General features: G+C 35.7%; 1 protein-coding gene across 1 annotated transcript in view; it reads right to left on the bottom strand.

Annotated features, from left to right (window-relative positions):
• The window catches only part of LOC125352283 (aldehyde dehydrogenase 1A1-like), a 180,973-nt gene that overhangs the window by 20,549 nt on the left and 134,091 nt on the right, over window positions 1-26,333 (bottom strand). Inside the window, exons 6-8 of the mRNA XM_048347397.1 lie at window positions 8,493-8,639; window positions 2,664-2,804; window positions 646-775 (exon numbers count right to left, since the gene is read on the bottom strand). Coding sequence (XP_048203354.1) covers window positions 646-775; window positions 2,664-2,804; window positions 8,493-8,639 — 418 coding nt within the window. The remainder of the gene's footprint in view (window positions 1-645; window positions 776-2,663; window positions 2,805-8,492; window positions 8,640-26,333) is intronic.

The following is a 26,333-nucleotide window of genomic DNA, read 5'->3' as shown; positions in this document are numbered from 1 at the left end:
AGACTCATCCTACTTTAAACTACTTGAAATAACTTGGGAGTTTGTTTAATTGGTCTAGTTTACTTGTACTGAGTCTGAACCGGCATAGTTGAATATAACAAACTTATAATGGAACATGAAAAGAAGAATAATTATATTAGAGCAAGGATGTAAAAGTCAATATGGAAATAGAATTTAAATAATTAATTTCAGAGGCCAGTGTTGAAAAGTTTTGACCCTTTTAGGGCTAATTTACTTAAATTAAGAATATGCGCTATAAAGGATTTTCTTGCTAGGCATCAGTGGCTCTTGTCTGTAATTCTAGCTCCTGAGAAGGCTGAGGATTTTAATTAAAAGCCTGCCCAGGCAGGGAAGTAGGTGAGACTTTCCTCAACAAAATAAAAGAGAAAAAAGCTGACAATAATGAAAGAATGTTCTTAATTGAATGTTTTCTAAATTATCCATAGTACTGTCTTCTGCATGATTATGTCCAACTTTAAAAACATTTTGTTTCATCTTAATTTAACTTATACATTCAGAGGTGTGTTGGCTTAAAAAGTAAAATAATTTAGATTTGGTTAATATCTTTAAAGAAATTTAAATTACTCAGGTCTATAATAGTGTCTCCAGTATATAAATACCTGGTGGTTTCCCCAATTTCCTTACCACTTGGTATGGTGGAGCCATGGATTTTGTCAGCCCAGCCAGCAAAGTAGCGTAACGTATTGATGCACCTTTCTAGGTCCATCTGGTATGCATGAGAAAATACTTTTCCACCATTGATGGACTCTATTGTCTGAAAAACAAATCATTCCACAACTAAAATTTCACAGAAATAGGCAAGAATAAAAATATATGTTCAAGATGATGAATCATTATGTGCTAGAGAATTTTGGAAATAAAAGGAATCTTAAATAATCTTGTCTGACTCTTCTTTCTAAAAGGGAGATCTAAAAAGTTAAATATTAAGCTGCTTTTGGTCATATAGCAAGATATGAGTGGTGTGGGTGGGTAGTAAGTGGTGTAAGTGCTAAAGCCTAGTATTTTCTATCAGAATCTTGATTAGCCCTAGCTCACACCTGATCTAGGTGTTTTGTGATGAGTTAGTATTAGTCATTCTTCCTGATTGTTTATACTAATGTTTAACTTTCATATTATACCTGGATATAATAATCCACTCATACAAATTTAACACAGATTTTTTTATCTATGCATTTTCAACCAAGTTTTAAAACAATGTACGATTCCCCCAATTATCCTTTCAAAAGTCAAGCTATATAGTTCAATATTTTTTGGTCTAGCAGTCACTTTACAATTACTTTCTTCTTCTTTTTCCTTGAGCTTTTTGGGGTGCTGTGTTCTTTGGTGTGGTCACTGGCAGGAACTTACAAGTGATTAACTGCTAAAGCTATTCTGCTTCTGTACTAAACTGTAAACTATCCCCCAAATTTAAACAAACATGATTTTGTATATCTGTGCTATTTTTTCACAGGGAAGACTTATGCTAACAGAGGTAGTTAATACTGTACAGCTCATTAGTCAGATAAATAAGAGAAGCCAAAATTTATCAAAATCTTTTTTCCTTTTAGGACACGTTAGCCCAGGACAGTTTCATTGTAAATAGCTTCTAGTTTTATATTTGGCATAATTTGAATTATTCTGTATATCTGAGTAATAAATTATCCTTTAACTGTGATTACTAATTTCTTCGAGTAAAATGAAGTACTTCCTATTACTGCCACTTGAAAATTTTACAGGCAATTATTAATTTTTCTGAAATTGAATCTGTTAAACTGACTTTATTATAAGGCCTGGATGAAAAAGACAAGGAAGAAATGTCTTCTACAACCTGTGTTTTGTGCTGATTTGTAAATTGATAAAATTTGATGAACACAAGCAATAGTCATTGAAACATAATTGTTCCAAGAAATAGGATTTCCTGTCTTTATTCTTTACCAATTCATCTGTGAAAAAAACAAAAAGAACTTTTTGTGAACACTGTGTGCAGGCACACTTTAGGAAAGTAAAAAGTAGCCATTTGTTAAATATTTTGCCGAGTTAGGCTAACTGATATAAAACTCATGCTAGAGGGATGTTTGGGCTACTGTTAACAAAGCTTATGAGATTTTCCATAAAATACTTTTGAGTGTCAAGTATGTTGAAGAAACACAGTACATCAATTTAGGAGATCTACATAGCACCTGATCTTGTCAAAGCTTGTAGTGTTTATCAACTTGACAATTCAAATGCTGAATTTTTTTAAAAAACTGAATTGTATTGGATTGTAAAGGTGATGTACAGAGGGGTTAGTTACAATTTCATAAGTAAGGTAATGAATACATTTCTCCTTGAATATTGTTACTCCCTCCCTTTTTTTTCTACTACTTTCCCTTCTCCCTAACATTCCCCCCACTATTGTAAAGTTCATTTCCAACATAATGTCTTGTATCACTATTGCACTGGTTCAAGCTCTTAAAAAAATATACTGTTTGAAGTTATTTCTTTCATACCCCTCTTTGGTTTATCCCCTATTGTCACTGTTTTTGATTTTGGTACCCTATGTCTTGTATATATGTTGGTCTGATTTGGGGGAAGAAAGAGGAATCAAAAAATAATGGGACAAAATGTGAACCAACACTGAATGTTTTTGAGAGGTTCCAGTTTGTATATTATTCAGTACTCACTGCTAGCAGCAAACGATCTCTTTCAATCAAGTCAGCCAACTTGTAGAGTAGGCGTCCTCTCTCTGAAGCATCCAGAGTCCGCCATGGAGAACCAATCTGGAAAGCCTGTCTTGCGGCCTTTACTGCTTTGTCCACATCAGCCTGTATGTTACAAGGAATTCAATTCAATAGGCTCAGTAGACTGGATTTGTGCAGTGTAATGGCAGCAACTATGTAAAATAGACCAGGGCTTCTCATTCAATGCATCCCTCCCTTTAGAATGATTCCTGATGAATAAATAATTTTTAGAAAGATAAGCTCCACACCCTTTGACTTTCTGGAGTATAAGTGTTACTCTATCATACCCCAGTATGATACTTTGCTACTCTTAACTATACATATGTTCAGTCACATAATTCTCAGTAATCTCATAAGAAAAATATGTTCCCCATTTTATAATTTGTGTGTGTGACACAGAGAGACAGAGACAGAGACAGAGAAAGAGACAGAGAGAAGGAGGGAGAGAGACAGAGAGACAGAGAGAGGGGGTTAAGGTTAAAAAGAGGTAAATAACCTAAAAGTTGTTCAACAGAGTTTTAAATGTAGGCCATCTATAGACCATTGCTTTTCTTCAACACCCTATTCTTTTGGTTAGAAGTGTTATGGCTTGGGGCTGGGAGTATGGCCTAGTAGCAAGAGAGTTTGCCTTGCATACATGAAGCCCTGGGTTCAATTCCCCAGCACCACATATATACAAAATGGCCAGAGGTGGCCCTGTGGCTCAACTGGCAGAATACTAGCCTTGAGCCAAAGGAAGCCAGGGACAGTGCTCAGACCCTGAGTCTAAGGCCCAGGACTGGAAAAAAAAAAATATGGCTTAAGATCCCAAATAGCAAATATCTTCTGGAGACTCTATCAGCTACATATTTTTTGGATGAGCTTACAGAAGAGTGAATTATAATTTTACTATCTAAGAGGATTAGCCATGCACTAATTCATTATATGAATGTAAGGAATGTTAGTTTACTAGACATTTATTTCCTGTTGGCAAAGTTTTTGAACAGCACCCAATTTTAAAGACAAAGGATTTTTTTGTTTGTAAATCCCTTACAATATACAAGTATAAGAATTTTAAATGATAATCAAACTATTACTTACCATGAACAGTTTGTACCATCAACAACTTTTGATCAGTTGTCTATATGACTTGACCAATATTATGACTTGACTTGCAGCTTTGCTGGGTGTTAATAAGAGTTCTCAATCTCTTCCATGGGCAAGAATAATTACCAATCAGAGAAAAAATCACTAGCAGCCATTTCTAAGACTTCCAATGTGATAATTTATTTTCTTTTATTTTAGGAGGAAACTGTGCTAAGAAAAGTCTTCAGACTTGCCTGACAAAGGTTCAGCTGGAACCTAGGCATAATGATTTGTTCACACGATGAAACTCAACCCAGCAGCAAAGCAGCTGTTTAGGAATCTAGGAAAAAAATCTAATGGTTCAAGGCTTTGGAGCTAGAACATTAAGAATATTTTTTCTTTTAATTGTCAATAACAAATAAATCTGTAGTCTTCTATCTGTGTATCTATCTATCTATCTATCTATCTATGTCTATGTATCTGCACTTTATACCTATGTATAGAAAGAATAGGCAGCCCTCAAAAGCTCATTCTGTTGACTTCTAGTTCTTTCTTCTTTTATATTCATGCATCTACAACCTATTAATATTCAACAAAGATAACAGAAACTTACACTGAAGAAAGAATGGATTGACTCTTCAATCAATGGAGTGGGGAGAACTGATAATTGCAAATTTTATCATTCATGACATACAAATACCAACTCAAATAGAAACTTGAATGAAAGACTTAAAGCTATGAGATTACTACTAGAACTATAGAGAGATATATTATGATAGGGATATGGGCAATGAACTGTTTTTACAAGGCTCCCACTTTACAAAATAAGAAAACAAAATAAATGTGTGTTTTTTTGTCAAACTCAGAGCTTGCAGAGCAAGTAAGAGAAGAGAAAACTTGTAGAATAGAAGAAAATGCAGACTATTTATATAATAATGAATTACTATCCAGAATTTAAAGCAAATTTAACATCAACAAACAATCGAAACAAAAACAAGCAAGTGTGTGTGTGTGTGTGTGTGTGTGTGTGTGTGTGTGTGTGTGTAGGGAGGTATATTCCTGTGGCCCCAGCTACTTGGGAAATGGGTATAGGAAAATTATGGTCTATGGCTGGTCCTTACCAAAGCTAAAGATCCTGTCTGAAAAAAAAAAAATCCAACAAACTGAATTTGTTTTGCTAATATTTGAAAGTCCCTGAGTTCAATTATCAGAATGGAAGCAATGATCTGAATATAATGTTTCTCAAAAGAGGTCCTATCAATGGTCAATTTGTATTAATTCTATTAAAATTCTATTCAATATCACTAGTAATCAGAGATGAATAAAAAGTGTATTTTATTTAAAGTACCTTACCATAAGAAAACGGCTATTATGAGACAGAGCTGGTGAGGATGTTGACAAAAAAGAAACCCTAATATGCTTTTTGGAAGGAATGAAAATTAGTCATTGTGGAGAACAGTATGAGGCTTCTTCAAAATAAAACTACTATAGATGAGAGAAAGGCAAATACAATGCTTTAGGCTGATGAATGAAGATTGGAGAAGACTTGGAAAAGTTTGAAAAGAGATAATGACTAGGGCTTGAGGCTTCCTGTGCCCAGTGTTTTTGGAGATCTTCATGTATTGTGTTCAGTACTCTTAAGTGTGTTCTCTATTTCCTTATTTTATACAAAGAGGAGTACAAAGAGAGCGAGTACAAAACAAAAGTGGGACCTCTGAACTCTTACTGTAGATGGAGAGTTGGACCTGTTCCTGATGTCTACATTGGATCGGCACAGTGGCAGGGACAAGCAAGCAATATTTGGGGTGGGACGCTGGGCGGGATGAAGTTGGAATTGTTTGGTTGATGAGGTGGTCTGGGACTCAAGCCATTAAAGAAAGAGTTGAGTAGTAGTACAAAGGTCCTTTGTCAGAGAACTTTCCCCCTGTGTCAGTGAGAACTTAAAGGAACAATTTATGCATGGGTGAATTCTTCAGTGTACCCAGAAAGTAAAATTTGAAAGTGAGTGACACGTGACAATTAGATTCTGTTTCTAACCTCTTCCTTTGTTGACTCCCGTGTTAAAATTGTACTTCTGCCTTTTAAAGACCCAGGTCTCATGGGCTGATAGTGCTACAAACTGAAGAAGCCCTGAAAACCTCCTTGAGGTCTATGGCTATCAGGGAATAGGCCTGTTTGGCTCAGTCTGTGCTTTGAGGCTTGTGATCTGAGAGATTCAGAAAGTGGTGATGAAGGAGAAGTGGGCAGGAGCGTGGAATTGTTACAGCTGACTGAAGCAGTGTCAAAAATAATTTTTTTTGTGTGAGTCATCTCCCAGTAGTCTTTTCCATACAGCCAAATTCTTTTTAACACTCTATTTAGCATTTGCATTACAGAGATTTATTGTTAGTAACATCCCAGTAGCTAAAGAGCAGAAAAATCATATAAAATTATTTAGATATGAAATTATTACATATGAAATTATTATATTTAGATACATAGTTCATGTCAAAATTCAGGAGCCTTGCAATTTTCTTAAGAATACTTCAATCCATTTGGAATTGATTTTGGTGATATATAAGGATATATAAATGTATATATAAAAGGATATATAAATGGGACTGCATCAAACTGCAGAGCTTCTGCACGGCAAAGGACATATCTCGCAAGATAAACAGAAACCCCACAGACTGGGAGAAGATCTTTACCGGACATTCAACAGACAAAGGCCTCATCTCTAAAATATATGCAGAACCTTCTTCCAAAACAAAACCGCAAAGAACCAATAGCCCCCTCATCAAGTGGGCTAAAGACCTACAAAGAGACTTCTCTGATGACGAAATGAGAATGGCCAAGAGACATATGAAAAAATGCTCTACATCACTGGCCATAAAGGAAATGCAAATCAAAACAACATTGAGATTCCATCTCACCCCAGCAAGAATGTCATATATCAAGAAAACTAATAATAACAATTGTTGGAGGGGATGCGGTCAAAAGGGAACCCTACTTCATTGTTGGTGGGAATGTAAACTGGTTCAGCCACTCTGGCAAGCAGTATGGAGATTCCTCAGAAGGCTAAATATAGAACTCCCCTATGACCCAGCAGCCCCACTTTTGGGTATCTATCCAAAAGACCACAAACAAAATCACAGTAATGCCACCAGCACAACAATGTTCATCGCAGCACAATTTGTCATAGCTAGAATCTGGAACCAACCCAGATGCCCCTCAGTAGACGAATGGATCGGGAAAATGTGGTACATATACACAATGGAATATTATGCCTCTATCAAAAAGAATGACATTGCCCCATTTGTAAGGAAGTGGAAGGACTTGGAAAAAATTATACTAAGTGAAGTGAGCCAGACCCAAAGAAACATAGACTCTTTGGTCTCCCTTATTGGGAATAATTAGGACAGGTTTAGGCAATTCATAACAGAGCATCACAAGGCCCAATAGCTATACCCTTATGAACACATAAGATGATGCTAAGAGAAATGAACTCCATGTTGTGGAAACAATTGTTATATCACAGTTGTAACTACTTTCAACGTCCTATGTTTATCTGTAGCTTCTATTATTGATGATGTTCTTGTATCACCTTCCTGTGGTTGTACCTACACTATCGCTGTAATCTTATCTGGGTATATTGGAAACAGTGTTTATGGGTATTGGAAGTAGGAAATTCAAAGGCAATACCAAATTTGAGCGACACAGGGTAAAAAAAGAGAAACAACTACAAAAGCAATACTTGCAAAACTGTTTGGTGTAAGTGAACTGAACACCTCCGGGGGGGGGGGGAAGGGAAAGGGGGGAGGGAAGGGGGTATGAGGGACAAGGTAACAAACAGTACAAGAAATGTATCCAATGCCTAACGTATGAAACTGTAACCTCTATGTAAATCAGTTTTATAATAAAAACTTAAAAAAAAAGAATACTTCAGGTTATTTAATGTCATCCTATCTTACTTTTATAATAATCAAAAGGAAAACATCACAGAGTCTGTCTGAGGCTGGAAGGGCAGTGTTTTAATCCTAATTTCACAATTTATTTGCAATATAAATTTGAGTAAATCATCCAATTTTTCTATTTGAACATTTTAATATTACTTTAATATTCAGCTAAACTAGTGTCTTCTTTGTATGATTACCTTAAGTACTAAATCAAAACAGCACTGAGAATAAACTAAGATACACTATATGAATTTGGCTTTTGTTTTTGTTGTGATCATTAGCCCCAAACAGAACAATTTCATCATCAGATATTCAATTTCAGTCATTTCAAAGGCATTGATTAATGTTAACTCAATGACTTTTAAGTAAATATATTGGTACAACATTGTTTCTAATAGGTCTATATTAATTCTATATTTATCTAGCAACCTAGAAAGGATAATTTCATATAAATAATTTCTCAACTTTTTAAACCTATGATCAGTCAGTCTTATGTTGTCTATTGATAAATACAGACAATATTTCAATGGAAAAATAATCAGGAAAAATAATCTCAGAAAGATAACCAAAATCCCCAGAGCATGGGTCATGGTTATTATATGACTGCTGAGTATGCTTTATGTACTAAAGGTGATTGATAAATTTTTCCCATACTGCCTGATAATCTGTGTTTTCATGATGTCTTCTCCAACTTCTAGTGGGGTAGAGGAGCTTAGAATGGTGAGAAACAATGAAACCTGGCATGGAATAGAAATAGTGTTCTGAAACTCACCTTATCCCCTTCTGCTACCTGGCAGATCTCTTCTTCAGTTGCAGGATTGAAGACAGGAAATGTCTTGCCACTCACTGAGTCATGCCATTCATTGTTGATGAAGATCTGTTGATACAAATAAGAAAGGAGATAAAATTGCAAGCAAATATGTGTTCATAAAATTTTGGAAAATACTAAGAACTTAAACTTGGAGAATTACCACAACATGCCTCAATATTGCTCTCTCAAAATACGTGGTTTTTTTCTGACATTTTACATATAAACACATGCATCCGTCACACACACATACACATATACACACATGCACACAACATACATACATTATAACACACTCACTACAGTTTGTGACTATGTTTATTTGGGCCTATAGACGATTTGATGCAATGAATGATTGTTTAACTGGTTCCTTATTTAACTACTTTAAAGCTTTGATTTAGGCGTTCTGTTTTTTTTTTTTTTAAGCTTGCTTAGGAAAGTTGTGCTGATTTACTCTAAGAAACATTAGGCAATTTGGCACTTTGATCAGAATTTATCTTAGTTCAAGGTGAACTAAAGCACCTTCATTTTAAAGTTCTGGGGACACAACAAGATGAATTTTATGGTCTTTGTCTATATTCAATTACCCTACCAGAGAAATAAGGACTGTCTTGGAGTTATTTCTTCCATATCTGTGTATGTTATACACCTTTCCACATCAGTCTCTGCATCTAACTACATTGGACTCTTTCCTCCTTTCATGCTCTTCTGTTCTTCTGGTCAAGTCTCTGTTATAGTTTCTTGAATACTTCAACACGTAGAGAAGGATATTGTACTCTAAATTATTATATTGGCGCATATAGGCAAGCAAAGAATGTTGTTGTCCACCCTACTTTATAGCAAATCACAAATATCTCAGTGTACTCATTTGCTGAATTTGTAATCTTGATAGCTATCACTGTGGAATTTTAAATAACTAAGTGATTTGCATTTAGCATAGCAACCAACTTAAACCTTAGGGGAGTGGTGTCTTAATATATTTTCCCTCAGGAATGAACTATTAATAAGTTATCCTTAAATATCAATGAAGAGAGGATGTTTCTGAATAAAGATTCAAGCTACAAACCCAGTGCATAAGTCAATCCACCTTTAAAACTGTATGACCTGAAATTATTCAAAATTAGTTATTTTGTATTTTCAAAAGCTTAACAAAGTTGAAATATAACACCTTGTACTTACTTATGTTCCATATTTAAATTACCAGGAATATTAAAATAGTAAATGAATGAAGAGAAGCTGTTCTAGCATTTAACAGAGACAGAGCATGGATTTATTCCATCACAAAATGAATAGTGCTTAATTTAGTTTTGTCAAACATTTTTCTCCAGCACAAAGAGTGAATTTCAAACTGGTTTATTAATGAGATGCAAATTCAAGACTACAACATTTGAAACTCACACTTTAAAAATGATCTACTGATAATCTTTTTAAATGTTTCTGTTCCTTTGTAATGCATACAGAACAAATATCCTTATTTCTACTCTCCCCTTCCCCCAGTTTCTTGAACTACATGTCTCTTTCTCATAGGTTTCACTAAGAAATCTAGTAGCTAATCTCATCTGAAGGTAATTTAAGTAGGGGATACTCTTGTTCCGAGAGATTGAAATCCCTGTTTTACAAAAAAACAAAGAAATAAATGAAATGCATGCCACTGGCTACCAGAAGCAAACTATACAGAATTCCATCATCACTCCCTACTTCTTATCATGTAGTATTTTTCTTACCAAGGGATTTCCCAGCCATACAAACACTTTAAGCTCTATGTTCACTTTAAGCTTCCTCATCAAATGCTCTTTGCTTTGTCTCTGTCTCTGTCTTTCACGCACACACAAATACACACATACTTACACACATGCACATACACATACTTTCTTTATGTTAATAACATGTGTAATATGAATAATACATAGATACTTCTGTGGATCATTCTTTCTCCTTATCACTACCCCAAAAAGATCTCTGTGTTCTCCCTGCCCCTCCCTTTGGCTAAATGAAATTTAATTTTCTCTCTGATACTGGAATCTTCCTCAACCAAGAAAGTTTAGAATTTTACTTTCAATTTTCCTTAGACCAACTTACGACTCCCTTTTGTCTAATGGCTTAGCAATGCAGAGTATATGATTTATTACCTGGCCCTTGCTTAGTATTTCAATGTTTGGTCCTTAGTTTATCCACTTGTTTTGAACTTGTTCTATTGCTTCAAACATCAGGCCACTTTCTTCTTTGTACTTTTATTTGTACTATTCCTCATAATGGAATTGTCTTCTTATAGTTCAGACTCTAGCTTAATAAAACATTACTTCTTCAAATGACTTAGACAGTTATGCCAACAAGATATGATTTCTTTTCCCAACATAAGATGCTAGTATTCTGCTATGAAATTGTTTTGATATTCTGCATAAGTGTTAAATATGAAATTGCTTATGATATTTTACATTAATATTAAACATATGCATCCATATAACTACCCTGGAGATTGCCAACAAACAAGAACAACAAAAACATTATAAAAATTCCTAAAGGCATCTGGTACCTCCCCGTATTTTTAAGTCAGTCCTTTGAAATATGAATCAGATTCACTCACATTTATTAATCCTGTTTTTCCCTGCCCTCTGAATTCCAAATGTTTTATTACCTCCTCAGTCTTTCTATATCTTAAATTTGAGTACATAACTTTCACCATTTGAGAGATAAAGTGTTTTTTCAAATTCATTTAAAACAAAACCCTGCTGAACTGATTTTGTGTTACTAGGCCTGTATTTATGCATTTTACCTTCTGTGTGGTTCTTCTTATCCACAAACATGTAATAATTTGTGAATTCATGTTCACAATAACATGGCTTGAGCACATTAGTTTATTTTACATTATGTGGTAACTTTTGGTGAAATTATTTTTATACTGTGCATGGATTATTTTGTTTTATTATCATAATCATGCTTATAACTGTTCATGAATTTCTCCCTTTAGATTAGTGTTAGGGAATGATTCATAAATAAGGACTATTCTAAAGTGACAATATGATTTGTCTGATGTATTTCAGAAGTCTGTCACTAGCCACTGTCCCAAATCATTCAGTTTTCATCTTTAATACAGAATAATGTGAAATTGATTGTCAATTTTATTTTTACTTTTGTTTAACATAATCCTGAGTAGTTACTTTGGTCTAATCAGAAAGTTTTTTGTCAACCAATGAGCAAATATTGGTCTAGAGATTGTTCTAAGTAAAGGAGAAATCTGTTAGAAATGGCTCTACACTTGAGGGATTTAAAATCTAAAACAAGAGTGGGTTTCTATAAAGACTGGTCGGTTAGGACTAAAAGTTATAGAATACAATAGCAAAAGCTGTGTTTTACTCAATAAACTACATCGTGAGACTCGTGCAACAGAGCTATGTGGATTGGAAGAACAAAAGGATTTATGGAAAAAACAGAAATCATGAACAAAAGAATACACCAATGTGTATATCTTCAACATGGTGAAAAAACCACCTGTAAAATAAGGGTTCCAGTGGAAAAGGACCTGAAATGAAGTCATTTCGTGTTGAAACCCAGAGTGAGAATTTAAGCTACATCTGAGATCAAATGGATGTTTAAGAGACACTGATTAAAATGCCCCAAACTGACTTGAAGTAGAGCAATCAGTGTCCACCTCATAGAGCAGAGACTACTTTCATGACTTAAGAACAATGTCCCACAACTTCTGAGGATGTAGCAGTGCCTACTGCAAAATAGGACCCTGAAATCTGCAAGTTATGCATTAACTATGTCCCCCCACAATCAGACTTCAGCATTAAAGTGAACTCAGCATAGATAATGAGGGAGGTAGCCTTCAGGGCCATACATTGCACCATCCTTTCTTCTTGCGATGGAGAATTTATTAGGAGGAACTAACTTAATTATCTATTTTTTCTTTTTTATTGTTTTAATTTTCTTAGATTTACGTTTGGCATTTGCCTTCTAGCTACCTGTGTGACCAAATGTATTTGAACCATCACCCTTCCTGTAATTATAATAACTGGTTATATGGAAAAGTCTAGGCCAGTGAATGTTAATTATAGTAATTAGTACATCTATTTTAGGCCTACTGAAATGCTCAATCATAGTAACAGTTATTGTATTTTCCATTAATGCATTGGCAAGTTAAGGGGGTAAGTATGGTTTTGTTAAAATAAAATAGTCTTGAAACTCATTAACCATTACATTAATCTAGTCTATTTGAGAATCTTGGACTGAGTATGCTTTTGAATAATGATGATGTATGATAGACATCAACTTTAACATTATAATATTAATGGGAAATTATAGATGGCTATGCACATTGAAGTACTTTTATATGGGGACACAGTCAATGAGAATACGGAGGGAACTTAAACACTGTTTTCTACCATCTACATTTTAGATGATATATTTAAAGAGATGTATTACATCAATTCTGGTCCAGTCATTATTTCCTGTGTGTAGTATAGCATCAAAATCCTAATTTTGAGGGGGAAAATAACTGCTTTTCCAAACTAAAAGTTCTGTGGTTTAAATGTTTTTAGTGCAAAGTTAAAATTATAAACTAATAAATAATAAATTTTTTCAAAAATATGTCTGGCTTTAGATCAAGCTGGAGTTGACTACTGGGCAAAATGAAGGGGCTCATAGTCTCATCTGTTGACAAGGAATGTGGGGCCTTGTTGGGTAAACTGGAAAGCCTTTCACTCCTTCCACCTAGGTGATTTCAGCCCATACTTGCACTATCTCTTCAGGGCTGGTTAGCAACAGAATCAGCCGCTCTGGTATGTCATATAGGAGGAAAGCCAATACTTTCGTAGGGGCAGAGAGATTGTTACAGATCACATTTTCAATGCGCCAAAGTCTCTTTTATGATTTTCTAAGTGAGAGGGAGAGTGATAACAATCCCTTCTTTATGTCACCTGTGTATGGATTTCGAACCCCAAAAGACACGGTCACAGCCTGGAGAGTGGTGGGTGGTGACAGAAGCATGTAGGGAGAGATGTTTGTTACAAATGTGTAGATCTTTAAGCCTGAGAAAACCAGAGGTATGCCAGAGATCAGGGGGAATGAGAGAGGGCAAGAGAAAGAGATGAAAGAGACGGATGAAGAAGCAATAAGAGAGGATCTCATATTAGGCACATGATCTGTTAAACATTTAACAGAATCAAAGTTCAATCTTAGGCAGCTTCGCCCAACCCAAATACTGAGACAACAAAACAAAAATGTTGAGACTCAAAAGGAGAAACATATAAAAGGAAATGACAGGGGAAATAACAGATGGGAGGAAAATACTTAACTGCAATCAGAGAAATAAATGTAAAATGAGAAGGTGACTCAAACAAAAAAGAAAAAATTGGTTCTCCCCATTTTTGTTTTATAATAATAGTTTGACTTTAGTAATATGAATACATGAATGGTTTTTTGTTGTTGTTCAAAAGCTCCTTCAGTCTTGTCAGTTCAGACGGGGATAGAGAAAAGACAGTATTGCATGTACTAAGGTCACACTGTCATTGTGTTGTTCAGACATTTTGGACCACACATCCTCTGTGTCATAAAGAGTTTTGACTATGGAAACAATAGAAGATTCTATCCACACTTAATATTTAACAGTATTTCAGGGAATGCCTGGAGCCATGAGTAATGCTGCTCCTAAAGATGTTAAGGCTTTTTCCTTAGATAGGTAAGATATAATATATATGTATATATACATATAATATGTATACATATTATATGTATATATACATACACATAAGGTATACATAAATATGTATATATGTATATTCATATGATAAATTTTAATTTAGAAATTAAGCAAAGGAAGAAGTTTACAATATAGAATTAAAGCAATAAAAGCTACATGAATGTCATCTCTCTCTTGAAATATCTCAATTCATTTTCAGCTTTCTACTTACAGGAATCCTTTCCTGGTGTGTGTGTGTGTGTGTGTGTGTGTGTGTGTGTGTGTGCGTGTGTGTGTGTGTTTGTGTGTGTGTCTTGTGTGTGTCTTGAACTCACAGTCTGAACACTTTTCCCCTGAGCTTTTCTGCTCAAGGCTTCCACTCTACTACTTTGAGCCACTGCTCCACTTCTGGTTTCCTGGTGGTTAATTGGAGATGGAGTCTCTCAAACTCTGCTGCCTGGGCTGGCTTTGAACCACGGTCCTCACATTTCAGCCTCCCAAGTAGCTAGGATTATAGGCGTGAGACACCAGTGCCCAGCTCTGGCCATTTATTTGTACCAGGAAAACTGCTGGCATCATGACTCTTGCACTTTGCGACCACATTTGAGTAAAACAAGGGCTACTTGCACACTATGATAAGTGAGCTGGTATTATAGGTGGCCGGTAGGGGGTGGGTGGTGACCAAGTGCAGGCAGAATATACAACATGGACACCGACAAAGAGATGAGTCATTTCTCAGGTGGGATAGCATAAAATGATGCAGGATTTCATCATACTCCTCTGAAAGGTACGTAATTTAAACATATGAATCTTTTAATATTTTCTTACATTGGTTAAACCCAGATAAATGAAACTGCAGAAACCAAACTTAGGACTAAGGGAGTTCACTCTATTTTAAAGATTTTGTTTGTTAGATTTATTTATTTATTTTTTGCCAGTCTTGGGGCTTGAACTCAGGGCCTGAGCACTGTCCCTGGCTTCTTTTTGCTCAAGGCTAGTACTCTGCCACTTGAGCCACAGCGCCACTTCTGGCCTTTTCTATATATGTGGTGCTGAAGACTCGAACCCAGGGTTTTATGTATATGAGGCAAGCACTCTTGCCACTAGTCCCTATTCCCAGCCCTGTTTGTTAGATTTTTATTGAAAGTTTAACTATGATACAAACATTGCTTGAGTTCTTTGGATCATGGCTCTGGGTTGTTACTTAAGCCAGGAAAATGTCTCATGCATTTCCTCATCATAATCTCATCATGAAAATCCAAACTGTCCCCATGTGTCACCATCATAAACCAGATAACCACTGTGTAAGACAAGGGTATTTCTTACCTCATCAATGCCTGCATTCTTACAGCTTTCTTCCTTGCTGATTGGTGTTGTCATTTTAAGTATTACCTGGGCTATTATAGAGGTATAAACTCTCGTTTGAGTTCCTCTTCAAGTTTGCCACATTCTTATTTTCTAATTTCTTAAGTCGGTCATGGGGCTTGAACTTGGAGCTGTCCCTGAGCTCTTTTGCTCAAGGTTAGTGCTCTACTACTTTGAGGCACAGCTTTACTTCGGGCTTCCTGGTGGTTTATTCGAGATAAGTCTCATAGACTTTTCTGCCCAGGCTTGCTTTGAACCATGATCCTCAGATCTTAGCCTCCTAAGTAGCTAGGATTACAGTTGTGAGACACCAACGTTCAGCCTTGTCACACTGTTTGATAGTGTTTTTTACCTAGTCTTCTCATTGAGTTGAAAAGTGAGAAATTTAGTAAATGAACTTCAAGAGCCAGGAAAACACTTTTAATTTGGAAAATATTGATGGAATAGGAATAAGAAACTCTTAGAGAATACATTGGACTTATTTTGAGATTTCTGTTCATTAAATTTTTGTGAGTAAGATTATTATTGTTTTGAGGAGTTAAGAAAGAGCATCATCATGTAGAGAAGTGTAAGGTCTGGAATAGGAATGCTCAGAATCCAGTCCCCTGAGCTTTCATATCTACAATATTGAGCAATCTTTACTTTCAGGCATGCTCTCTACGCTCAGATTCATGAGCTTTAAAATAGGACTCCAACACTATCTTTTCTAGCTCTGTTCCATAAATTATTTCTGAAACTCAAATGAGACTAAAAGATGAGATCAATTTTGAACAGTGACAAGTGATACAAATACAAACTCCTCTAAGAACTGTATTATGTCAGAACTATAGGCACTGTCTTGTAAAAGAAAGTTTAAGAATGGATCACATAGTTATTGAGTACAAAGCATTTCTCCAAAACTACCACAAATGTCCCAGTGAGTTAATTTTCACAATTGCTTTTCAAGGCAGTTTCTAATAATTCTAGTTCACAGATAGGGGACCTCAAACTTATGGATATCAGAAGTTGTTGGCTAAGCTCATATTATTAAATAAGTAAAAGATGGAACCTGAATGCAGTATTATTTTGTTAAACTTTTACACCTTGCTCATAACCAATTATTTTTCCTCAACTACTTCTAAGCCACAAACCAAATCTTGCTTCATTCAGAAGTGAAAGAGTATTTCTAAAATGAAATCAGTATTACAGTACAATCGTCTCTACCTTCAACACACATCTTGTGTCAAGGACTCAAGGTTTCTTGAAAGTAGGCTCCGTCAGCCAGTGTGGTCCCAGAGTCCAGCTCTAGTCTCACCTCACATGTTCTATCTTTATTCAATTGATGTAAAGGAATATTGCATTTGTTTCAGTTCTTTGTACATAACAAGTTCTTATCACAGAGACTTTAAATGTGCTGTTATCTCTACATCTGTGTTCTTTCCTGGCTACACAGACACCTCATTCTCGGAATTCAACAGGTTTACACCAAATGTTCCTTGCTAATAGGACTGCTCTATAACACCCACATCCAAAGTAAGCTCTTCGCAAAGTCTTTGAACTTCGGATTTCATTCTTCTTTTGACATCATTTCAGACTATTCTATTGCTTGCTTGTGGTCTGCCTCCACACATCCTCTAGGAAAATAACCTTCACAGAGGATTTTTCTTTTTTCCTTTCCTTCCCTTCCTCCCTTCCTCCCTTCCTCCCTCTTCCTTCCTCCCTTCCTCCCTTCCTCCCTCTTCCTTCCTTCCTTCCTTCCTTCCTTCCTTCCTTCCTTCCTTCCTTCCTTCCTTCCTCCCTCCCTCCCTCCCTCCCTCCCTCCCTCCCTCCCTCCCTCCTTTCCTCCCTCTCTCCCTGTTTCTTGCTTAATAAAGGTTGAACTTTGAACTTTCTGGGTAGGTGTACTACCATTGGTTCCAAACCCCCAGTCCATTCCACTTTTATTCATTCATTCCCTCCTCCTTTTTTTCTGAATTGGTGGTAAACATACTCTGTTGGCCTGTCACCAGGCCAACAAGTCCCAATACAGTGGTATTAATCTAAATCTATTAGGGTTCTGCCTGCTTGCATTGGAAGTATAGCTATATGTGCCACTAGGCAAGCTATTTAGTCATTCTTTCCCTGAGAATGTCTTTATCTTTTGAAAGAAAATCGTAACCTCCTCAGCAGTTCACATAAGAGGATCACTTGAGAACATTGTGAAGAACCAAACAATCCCTGGCAATTAAACCTGGTAAATGTTAGCTATCATTTCCTACATTCATGTAGTGTATAAAATATCAGTGGCTGATCAAATATTTTTCAGCATGAACAAACTACTCCTTCATAATCTTAGTGAAACATTTTGTTTTCATAAATTCCCTTTTTGTGTTTCTTAATAAGTTGTAAAAAGAGAATGGAAAACCAAGTTACCAAATCCTTTAAGAGAAAATTCTTGATTCTTGGAATGTTGGCTAACCCTCTGGGAATCTGGTTCTAGTGTAGTCTTTGTCAGATGGGACATGACCGTGCAAGAGAAACCAAACAAACTTGACAAAGGATATGAGATGTGAGGAACACTTATTGGAAATAGATTTAGAATGGTCAGTAGAAAATACTTCTGGAAAGACTAGGAAGGATTCAGAAAACCAAATAAATTGAGGACAGTTAATGTCAGCCAACCATTCCCCATGTGATAAGCATGAATTCAAGTGCTTTACAGATATAAAATTAATTAAATACTTTCATTCACCTTAGAAAATGGCTGCCTTGAAAATCCTCATTTTATCTAAAAGGAAGCAAGTGTCACATAACTTTTAAACAAGTGCTTCATGTAAAGGCTCAATACCAAGGATGAGTTGGCAAATATGGGAATTAAAGAGGAATGAGAATGTGAATTTAGGATTTTATTGGGGTTTTAAATCCCACAGTTGTGTGTGTGTGTGTGTGTGTGTGTGTGTGTGTGTGTGTGTGTGTGTGAGAGAGAGTTCTAGGGCCTGAACTCACAGGGCCTAGCCTGAGCACTCTTCCTGATATTCTTTTGCTCAAAGGTAGCATTCTACCATGTGAGCAAGTAACAACTCGAGTTCTAGGTTTTTGTTAGCTAATTGGAGATAAGTGTCTCACAGACTTTCCTACTCAAACTGGCTTTCAACCAGAATCCTCAGAACTCGGCCTCTTGATCACAGCTAGGATCACAGGTGTGAGCCATTGGCACCCAGCTTTATATCACTTTAGAAAACATTTTTGAAACTCCTATTTTATTTCATTTGCCTCAAGAAAAGAATAATCTTTATTTAGTAGAAAATAAGGCATACCAAAGCTAAGCATCAATGAGTTCTTTTGTTTCTTTCAAGGTGAAGAATATGTATCTCTACTGCTATTTCAGCTGTATTTTTATTGTTTTTCAATTCTGCTTGTCCTCTCTTCCTTGACCCAATGACCAATACATTTTAAAAATCTAAAAGAAGCATATTAAAATGACTAAAGAAAACTAATACATATGTTTAGAGGCTGGTAAGAAGAACAAATTCCTTAGATATTATGAAACTTTTCTTTTCTTGGCTTGCAAACAGAAAGCTCAGACACTAGCCACCATTTTTCCAACTCCTTTTGTAAGTGCAAACTATATTTTGGTGGTACACAGTAAAAAGGACATGCAAAGGCATTTGTAAAAACTAACCCATTTAGATTTGAATACCATAGATGAACTGGTAAATTCCCAAGTATGAGAGTATGGTAACCTATAGGTCAAACAATAAAATCCCACTGGAACAGATGCCATTTTTATTGAAGATGCATGTATAAGTCACAATCCACTGAACTGGGCTGCTGATTTCTACCTAGAAAGGTACTAATACAGAGAGAAAATACCTTGTACTTCAAATCTTCCCCCTTTTTAAACACTTAGGTTAGTCACTTTCTGCTAAAGGATGATCTTGTGCAATGACTGAAGTAAACAGATTTCAACTTCAAAAACACAACTTTCTCTCTTAAGGAATCCATAGTTCTTTGGCTGTACATTAGATTTTATGTAACATCTCCTTTCTTAAGTGCTATTACTTATAGGTTTAATTATGGCTGTGAAAGGGTAATTCACTGGTAGAACTCTCGTAATAAAGCTTCCTTAAAAATGCATTACAGAGATGACTTTGCAACATTCTACAAAACCAAATTTACAAAAGGGTGCGGCCACCTAAATGACTAAAATGTTTTCCTAGGTAAAATCACTGGAAATATACTTCCTGTAATATTCATCAACAATTTTGATCCTCACGAGATACGATTTTAAATGTTCCTACTTTGAAATCAAATTTCTGCAAATGACAAACTTGGGATAAGAAAGTGAGGAGACTGGAATCCTGGGATATTTTGAACATATTTTTGTAAAAACAAAATGTTTGAGAATAGATCTCACTTTTCATGTTCCCATTTACAGTACAATTAATTGGTAAGGAATTTTTTCGCTAGTTAAACTTGGAGAAGTAATACCAAGACACACTTCATTAGCTGCATGTCAACCATGATAAAGTTACAACTTTATGTCTGCTGGCATTGTCCTAAGTTAAAGAGCCAAAAAGCTGAGCCACTACCACATTCATTGTGCTTCAAAATGTGACAGGCATTAGGATTCAAAATGAATCAGTTACCTGTAATGACATAAATATCACATACTGGGGACTTATACTTTATCATGAGGTTTAATGGTCTTAGTCTTTCACTGGTTTATTCAGAAAGCAAAATAACTCTCCCTGGAGTTGAACTACTTCATTTTATGACTTTACTTTCTGTATGCACACCATAATGCTAATATTAAATAGTTTGAGCTGGATTGCTTTTGGTTCTATTTCTTTGTTTTGGAGTGCTGCGATGTGTGAGGAAAGCAGGCACATAATTGAAATAAGAGTTACTCTTAACTCCAGCAGAATCTTTTTGCTGTTTCTTCCTAGCTGCAGAGTCTGAAGTCTGAATCTGGCTCTTGGACTTGTTGCTCTAAATATTTATCACTTAACAATTACACATACATTCCAATAGCAATAAATTGACTGGAAAATTAAGCATTTTTTTCTCTAAACATACAAAATAATACAAGTTCACTTGAAGTTTTCTTTTTGAAAGTCTTCATCCCTTTTTCCCTTAAGTCTTCTGATTCTAACAGTCATTTTATTAAACATATTGAAAAATATGTTCTGTCTGTTTATTAAAGCCAATATATCCCACTTGTTTGTCTGTTTTAAGAAGTTTTTCTAATGCTTATTTGCTGACTTATCATAAGTGCAGGCTGCACTGAAGTTAGTAGAACTGCTTTCCAAAGTCTGCTGACTTCCGGTATAAGAACCTTTCACACACAACAGAATTACTATCACTTGGAGAAATTTTAAGAAATGAACTTATGACAAGTTGACAGGATTTAAAATTCCCAATTTGAATAGGTCACTAAACCAGACCTATAGTTTGTAAGCCTTTAAAAAATTACAAAGGGATCTTTACAGAGTTTGGCAAATCTGACCTTTTATGCTATTAAAGACATGGACTTTTTACAAACTCAAAGTAAAGCAGCACATACAAGTTATACTAACCTTAGTATACTGAAACTTCACGTTGTTGAGTGGAGCAGGTATGTCTGGTTTTGCTGCAGACATTACAGATTCAGTTCCTTGAATACAGGTGACAGGCTGAGCAATTTGTTTCTGATAGAGCACTTGGCTTTAGTTGTTCCTTTTTATCTGCTCAGGCTAAGGTTTATTTGCATATTGGGATATGATTGGATGAACAGACTCAGTCAGAACAGAAAGGACACTAATTTGTAACACCTAGGGCAGAAAGCCTTTGTCTTTAAATTTAAATCCTTAAGAAACCAAAAGCATTGAAGGTGCATGTGGAGACTATTGCACTATATCACTGGATCACTACTTGATTTTTTTTGTTTTGTTTATTCCTAGTCAATTTATTTCCCTCTGTAAAATCTTCTACTCTGTCATTAAAGATGGTGACTATGTTTGAAGGAGTTCAATCAGTTTTCACTCTAGTGAATGGTAATGTGGACCCCTTTGTTTATCATCTTTGTCAAAATCTCCTATGGTATACTTCTGAGTTTCTGCAGCTGAGTGGTTAAGAAATAGGACCAATGCACTGCCAAGCTTGTAGGGCCATTTCATAGCAGACAACTATGGGTGGTGACCCCTGAGTTAAGCAATATTCAAGCCAGGCAGCTGGACATTAGCCACTATGTTCTGAAACTACAATCAATTTGGCTTTAATATAAAAAATGTGCTTGAGTATTTATTAGTTTGAGACTTCTTCCATTTGTTGAATGATTATTTTAATTCTATAAAATACATGTTTATGATTTTTCCCATTTTTACTTCTTTGTTTAACTTTATTGTAAAGGTATTGTATAGTGAGGTTAAAATTACTTGATTTGGTGTAATGAGTACATTTCCTTTTGAATAATCTCACCCCTCCCTCATTCTCTCCCAGTGCTTCTTTTCCCAACTTCCCTCCCCTCAAAATTGTATAGTTCATTTCTAACATAGTGTCTAGTGTGTTTCACTGCTGAATTGGTTTACCCTTTGTCCCACCACTTACTTCTTTATGTAGTATACTAATATTCTGTGAAATGTTTTGTTTTAAACATTTTTTTCCAGTTTGTACCTGTAAATTTTACTCTTAGGGTATCTTTTGGTAAACAAAAATTCCTTATATTTATAAGAACGATTACATTAATTTTTATTGTAAATTCATTTTATGTATTTTTAAGTGTGCCATTGCTTATCCAAAGGCCATAAAAGTCATTTCTAAGATATCTCAAAAAATGACTTATATACTATTCACATTTAAGTTTTTAATTTATCTAGAACTGATTTTGTAATTTTTCTGTCCAAACAATATTTATTAAATAAATTTTCCTTTCTTATTTCTGTCATTCTCAATCATAAATGAGAATTTAATATACAAATTACTTCCAGGCTTCATATTTGATTTAACTTTGGTACACAATGTATATGTTTAAACTGCATAACATACACTTTTTTTTTGCAGTGTTTGCTTATTTCTGAAGCTATGGCTCCTTTCCTTTTGGGGGGGGTTAGTACTAGGGTTAGAACTATGTATTTCACTCTTCCTAGATAGGCACTCTTCTACTTGAGCTATGCCCCCAGACATTACTCTCTTTATTTATGTTTGGATATAATCTGCATTTTTCTTGGAGCTCTTCTCAGACCAAGATCTTCCAACCTATGCCTCCCACACAGTTGGCATATATACCAACATACCTCCTCCTTTACTGTGATGTGTTGGTGTTTGCATGACTATTAAAAAAAACTCTTCATGGGTTTCAGACCTATAAGAATAATGAATAGGTTTTCCCCCAGAACAGGTATTTATTGTAAGCCTGTATCAGTCATTTCTTTCATTCTATCACAAGATACAAACCACCCTTAATAAACTCTGTGCATTTGAGCAGAGGCCATGGAGCCCTTTTTCCAGCTGCATTCTGGCATAGAAATGGCATCATCTCTCTGAAGCCACTATCACTTATACCTCTGGGAACAGCAGATAGAATTACTGCCCAGCTTGGAGTTACCCACAAAGGCTACTTCAAAGATGAGGGTTTAAGTTTCTATTCTACTCAAAGAAGTGCTGGCACAGAAGGTTAGCACAACAAATCACCCTCATCCTGCTGGGGCACTGAAATTGGCTGCTACCTCCCATCTGACAATGCTTGGCTTTTACACAGAGGAGCAACAAATGCAATACAGGCTGCTGACACGAAGCTTGGAGCCTGGCTCTGGGAGCCCATGGGCAGGGTACATACACAGCCTCTGCTTCTTCCCATCGGGAAGGTTTACTTACTCACACAGCTGATAAGGAATCTATGCAATATAGTACAGCCTCTTCTCTTTGGTCTTGTTTTCATTGCTCCTCTAGGTGATTTGTTTCCCTTAGAACAGCTGTCTGTTTCCATTATTTCCTGCCTTTCACTCTTTGATTTTACTTTCACGCTTTCTCTTTAACTACAAAGAGAAACACAGCCCAAATTATGTTAAGAAAACTGGTAGGAGACAAGGGAAGAGGTGACACTGTTGAAAAAGAAATGTACTCATTATTATTAGAACTAAGAAAGTGAAAGGAAATACCAAAATCGAGAGACACAGGATAAAAAGACAACTACAAAAGCACTACTTACAAAACTGTTTGGTGTAAACCAACTAAACAACTCCTGGGGGGAGAGGGGAAGAGGGAGGGGGAAGGGGGAATGAGGGAGGAGGTAACAAACAGTATAAGAAATGTATCCAATGCCCAAAATATGAAACTGTAACCTCTCTGTACATCAGTTTGACAATTAAAAAAAATAAAAGAAAAAATGCAATGACTGGCTATCAGATTAGAAGAAAAAAAAAAGAAATATAATCATTACCTGACTTATGTAACCGTAACCCCTCTGTACATCTCATTTACAGTAATAATTCCAAAAAACAGAACCAAAGAGTCTTAAGGAATCAGTTGGCTTCAGACATAGCTGATTTCAGGAGTTTGAACTGTACCATCAGGATTTGTTCTCTCTCTGTAACCTTGCCTGTGCGTTTCTTCTGCATTGGCTTGAAAATCTTGTCTGTCATCTGAATCATGTTCATTTATACTTATGATTGTATATTTCCTAGAATTTAAGACTCTAGATGGTAGGTAGAAATCACTTCTTATTGAGCTTTACTTTTATTTCCACACACTGCACTGTTCCTTGCTGAAGCCTGAACATTTTTATTTTTTACAAATTGAGTGACCCAAATGCACCCATGAAGTAAGATGTTCAATAGTTGGGTTAAAAGAAGATTGAAAGTGTAATTTCTTTCAACCAGCGGAATCTAGTTCTTCAAAGAATAATCTATGATGAAAGAATTTATCTAATAATGTCGCTCAACAGGGTGTCAGAGACATGTTGGCACAGTAATTTATTTGCAATGCTGAATATGTTCTGTGGTTTGGGAGCATTTTCAAATAGGGGAATGAAACCTTATATAACAATTTAAGAGATTAGAGACTTGAATAATGAGGTATATTAAAAAGCATTGCCTTCTGCCATTTAGAACTCCTGGCTCCCATCCAGAAGTCTGCAGTTGCAGAATAGTTGCTTTAAGACTCTCATATTTTACATAAATTAAACTATTATAAGTACGTGTAACAATGTGACAGTCTAATCTCTTTCCTGATGTTTCCTGCTCATGAATATTCACAAACTGTTTATAATAGAATACAGATTACTTTTGTGGGAGCTAGATTTTTCTACTTCTTTTCAGACATTTAGAATCATTTTACTGTGTGACGTTCTTTCTCTGAAAAACATACCCTCAGACACCCTACCTCCTACCCCAGGCCTTACCATAGTATCAATTATCATGAAGTTCTGGGAGCAAGGGTCATGGAATTCTAAAAGGCCCAATTCACACACAAGACATTGAAGTCCCATGTCTTTCATTGTGTGTCCTAGGTTTTGGTGTCTAAATCAAGCTTGACATAAAGTTTGGAAGCAAATAATGACTCCTATCACAAAAACGCTCTTGTGAATACCAACACAGCAACTGACCACAAACAAGACTTCAGGTTTATACACAGGTCAGATACCTAGTTACCAATGGTCTTACACAGGAGTTTTTTGAGTTGTAAAGAAATGCAAGTTTATTACAGTGTTATGGAAGCTGATAAAGCTGTTGATTTTTTTAAGTTATGTAAGAGTAAGTGTAGAAATGACATTCTTTACCAGTACCAAATAATGCTGAATCACTGTGCAAGGAATTAAAAGTGAAGGATGGATGTGGTAACTTATATCTGTGACCTTAGGTATCTGGATGGCAAGTCAAGGATAGATTAGAAAATTGCTTTAATGAGACTTCATTTCAGCTGGTATCTGGGTGAGATTGCATGTGCTTATCATCCTAGTTTCATGGAAATACAAGTAAGTAGAAGATTGTGGCCCTGACTAACCAAAGCAAAAACACAAGATCCTATTTGAAATGGTAACTAAAGCCAAAGTGAGGGGTGGCTCAAGTGTAAGAGGGACTGCATAGTGAGTCTGTGGCCTTGAATTTAAACCACAGAAACAACGAACAAAAGGAAATAAGGAAATAAGAAAGGAAGGAAGGAAGGAAGGAAGGAAGGAAGGAAGGAAGGAAGGAAGGAAGGAAGGGAGGGAGGGAGGGAGGGAGGAAGGAAGAAAACTGAATTTTCTCAAATTAAAGACAAGCTCTCTTTCAAGAGACCTTGTATAAAATCACATACCATTGAATTAGTCATCCAGATAGTATTTTTTTAATGTTATAGTTAAGATATATTTTACTCTATCAAGAAGTGTGTGTGTGTGTGTGTGTGTGTGTGTGTGTGTGTGTATGTGAGTTTATCCTTCCTAAAGGTTTTACCACATAGGAAATTAAGGGTGGGAAATGCATTTCAGATCATTATCCAGTTGTCCTGTTCCATTCTGCAAGTGAAAGGAGGAGTAGAGAAATTTTATTTTGTATTACAATCTATCAATAAACTACCATATATTAATTACTTGGGCCAAGAAGAAGCATATTTATTAATGCTTTGTTATTGGATGCTTATTTCTTAATGCTTGGTTATTGGATGCCTGTAGTAATAAGGATACCAGAATTTTGGAAAGATTTCAGAAATTCCTTCTTATTGAATAGTTTAAATGTTCTATAGCAATCTTATCACTTTCATGTCTATAGGACAATAAGCAAGTTGGTAGTGCTGGTGACTGTGGTAAGAGAGGTAAAATACTCACAAGTAATCATAGAGACAGA

Source organism: Perognathus longimembris, chromosome 1 (genome assembly GCF_023159225.1).
Source record: "Perognathus longimembris pacificus isolate PPM17 chromosome 1, ASM2315922v1, whole genome shotgun sequence".
In the NCBI taxonomy this organism is placed as follows: domain Eukaryota; kingdom Metazoa; phylum Chordata; class Mammalia; order Rodentia; family Heteromyidae; genus Perognathus; species Perognathus longimembris.
The sequence above is the reverse complement of the archived record's forward strand: the minus strand, read 5'-3'. Positions and strand labels throughout refer to the sequence as shown.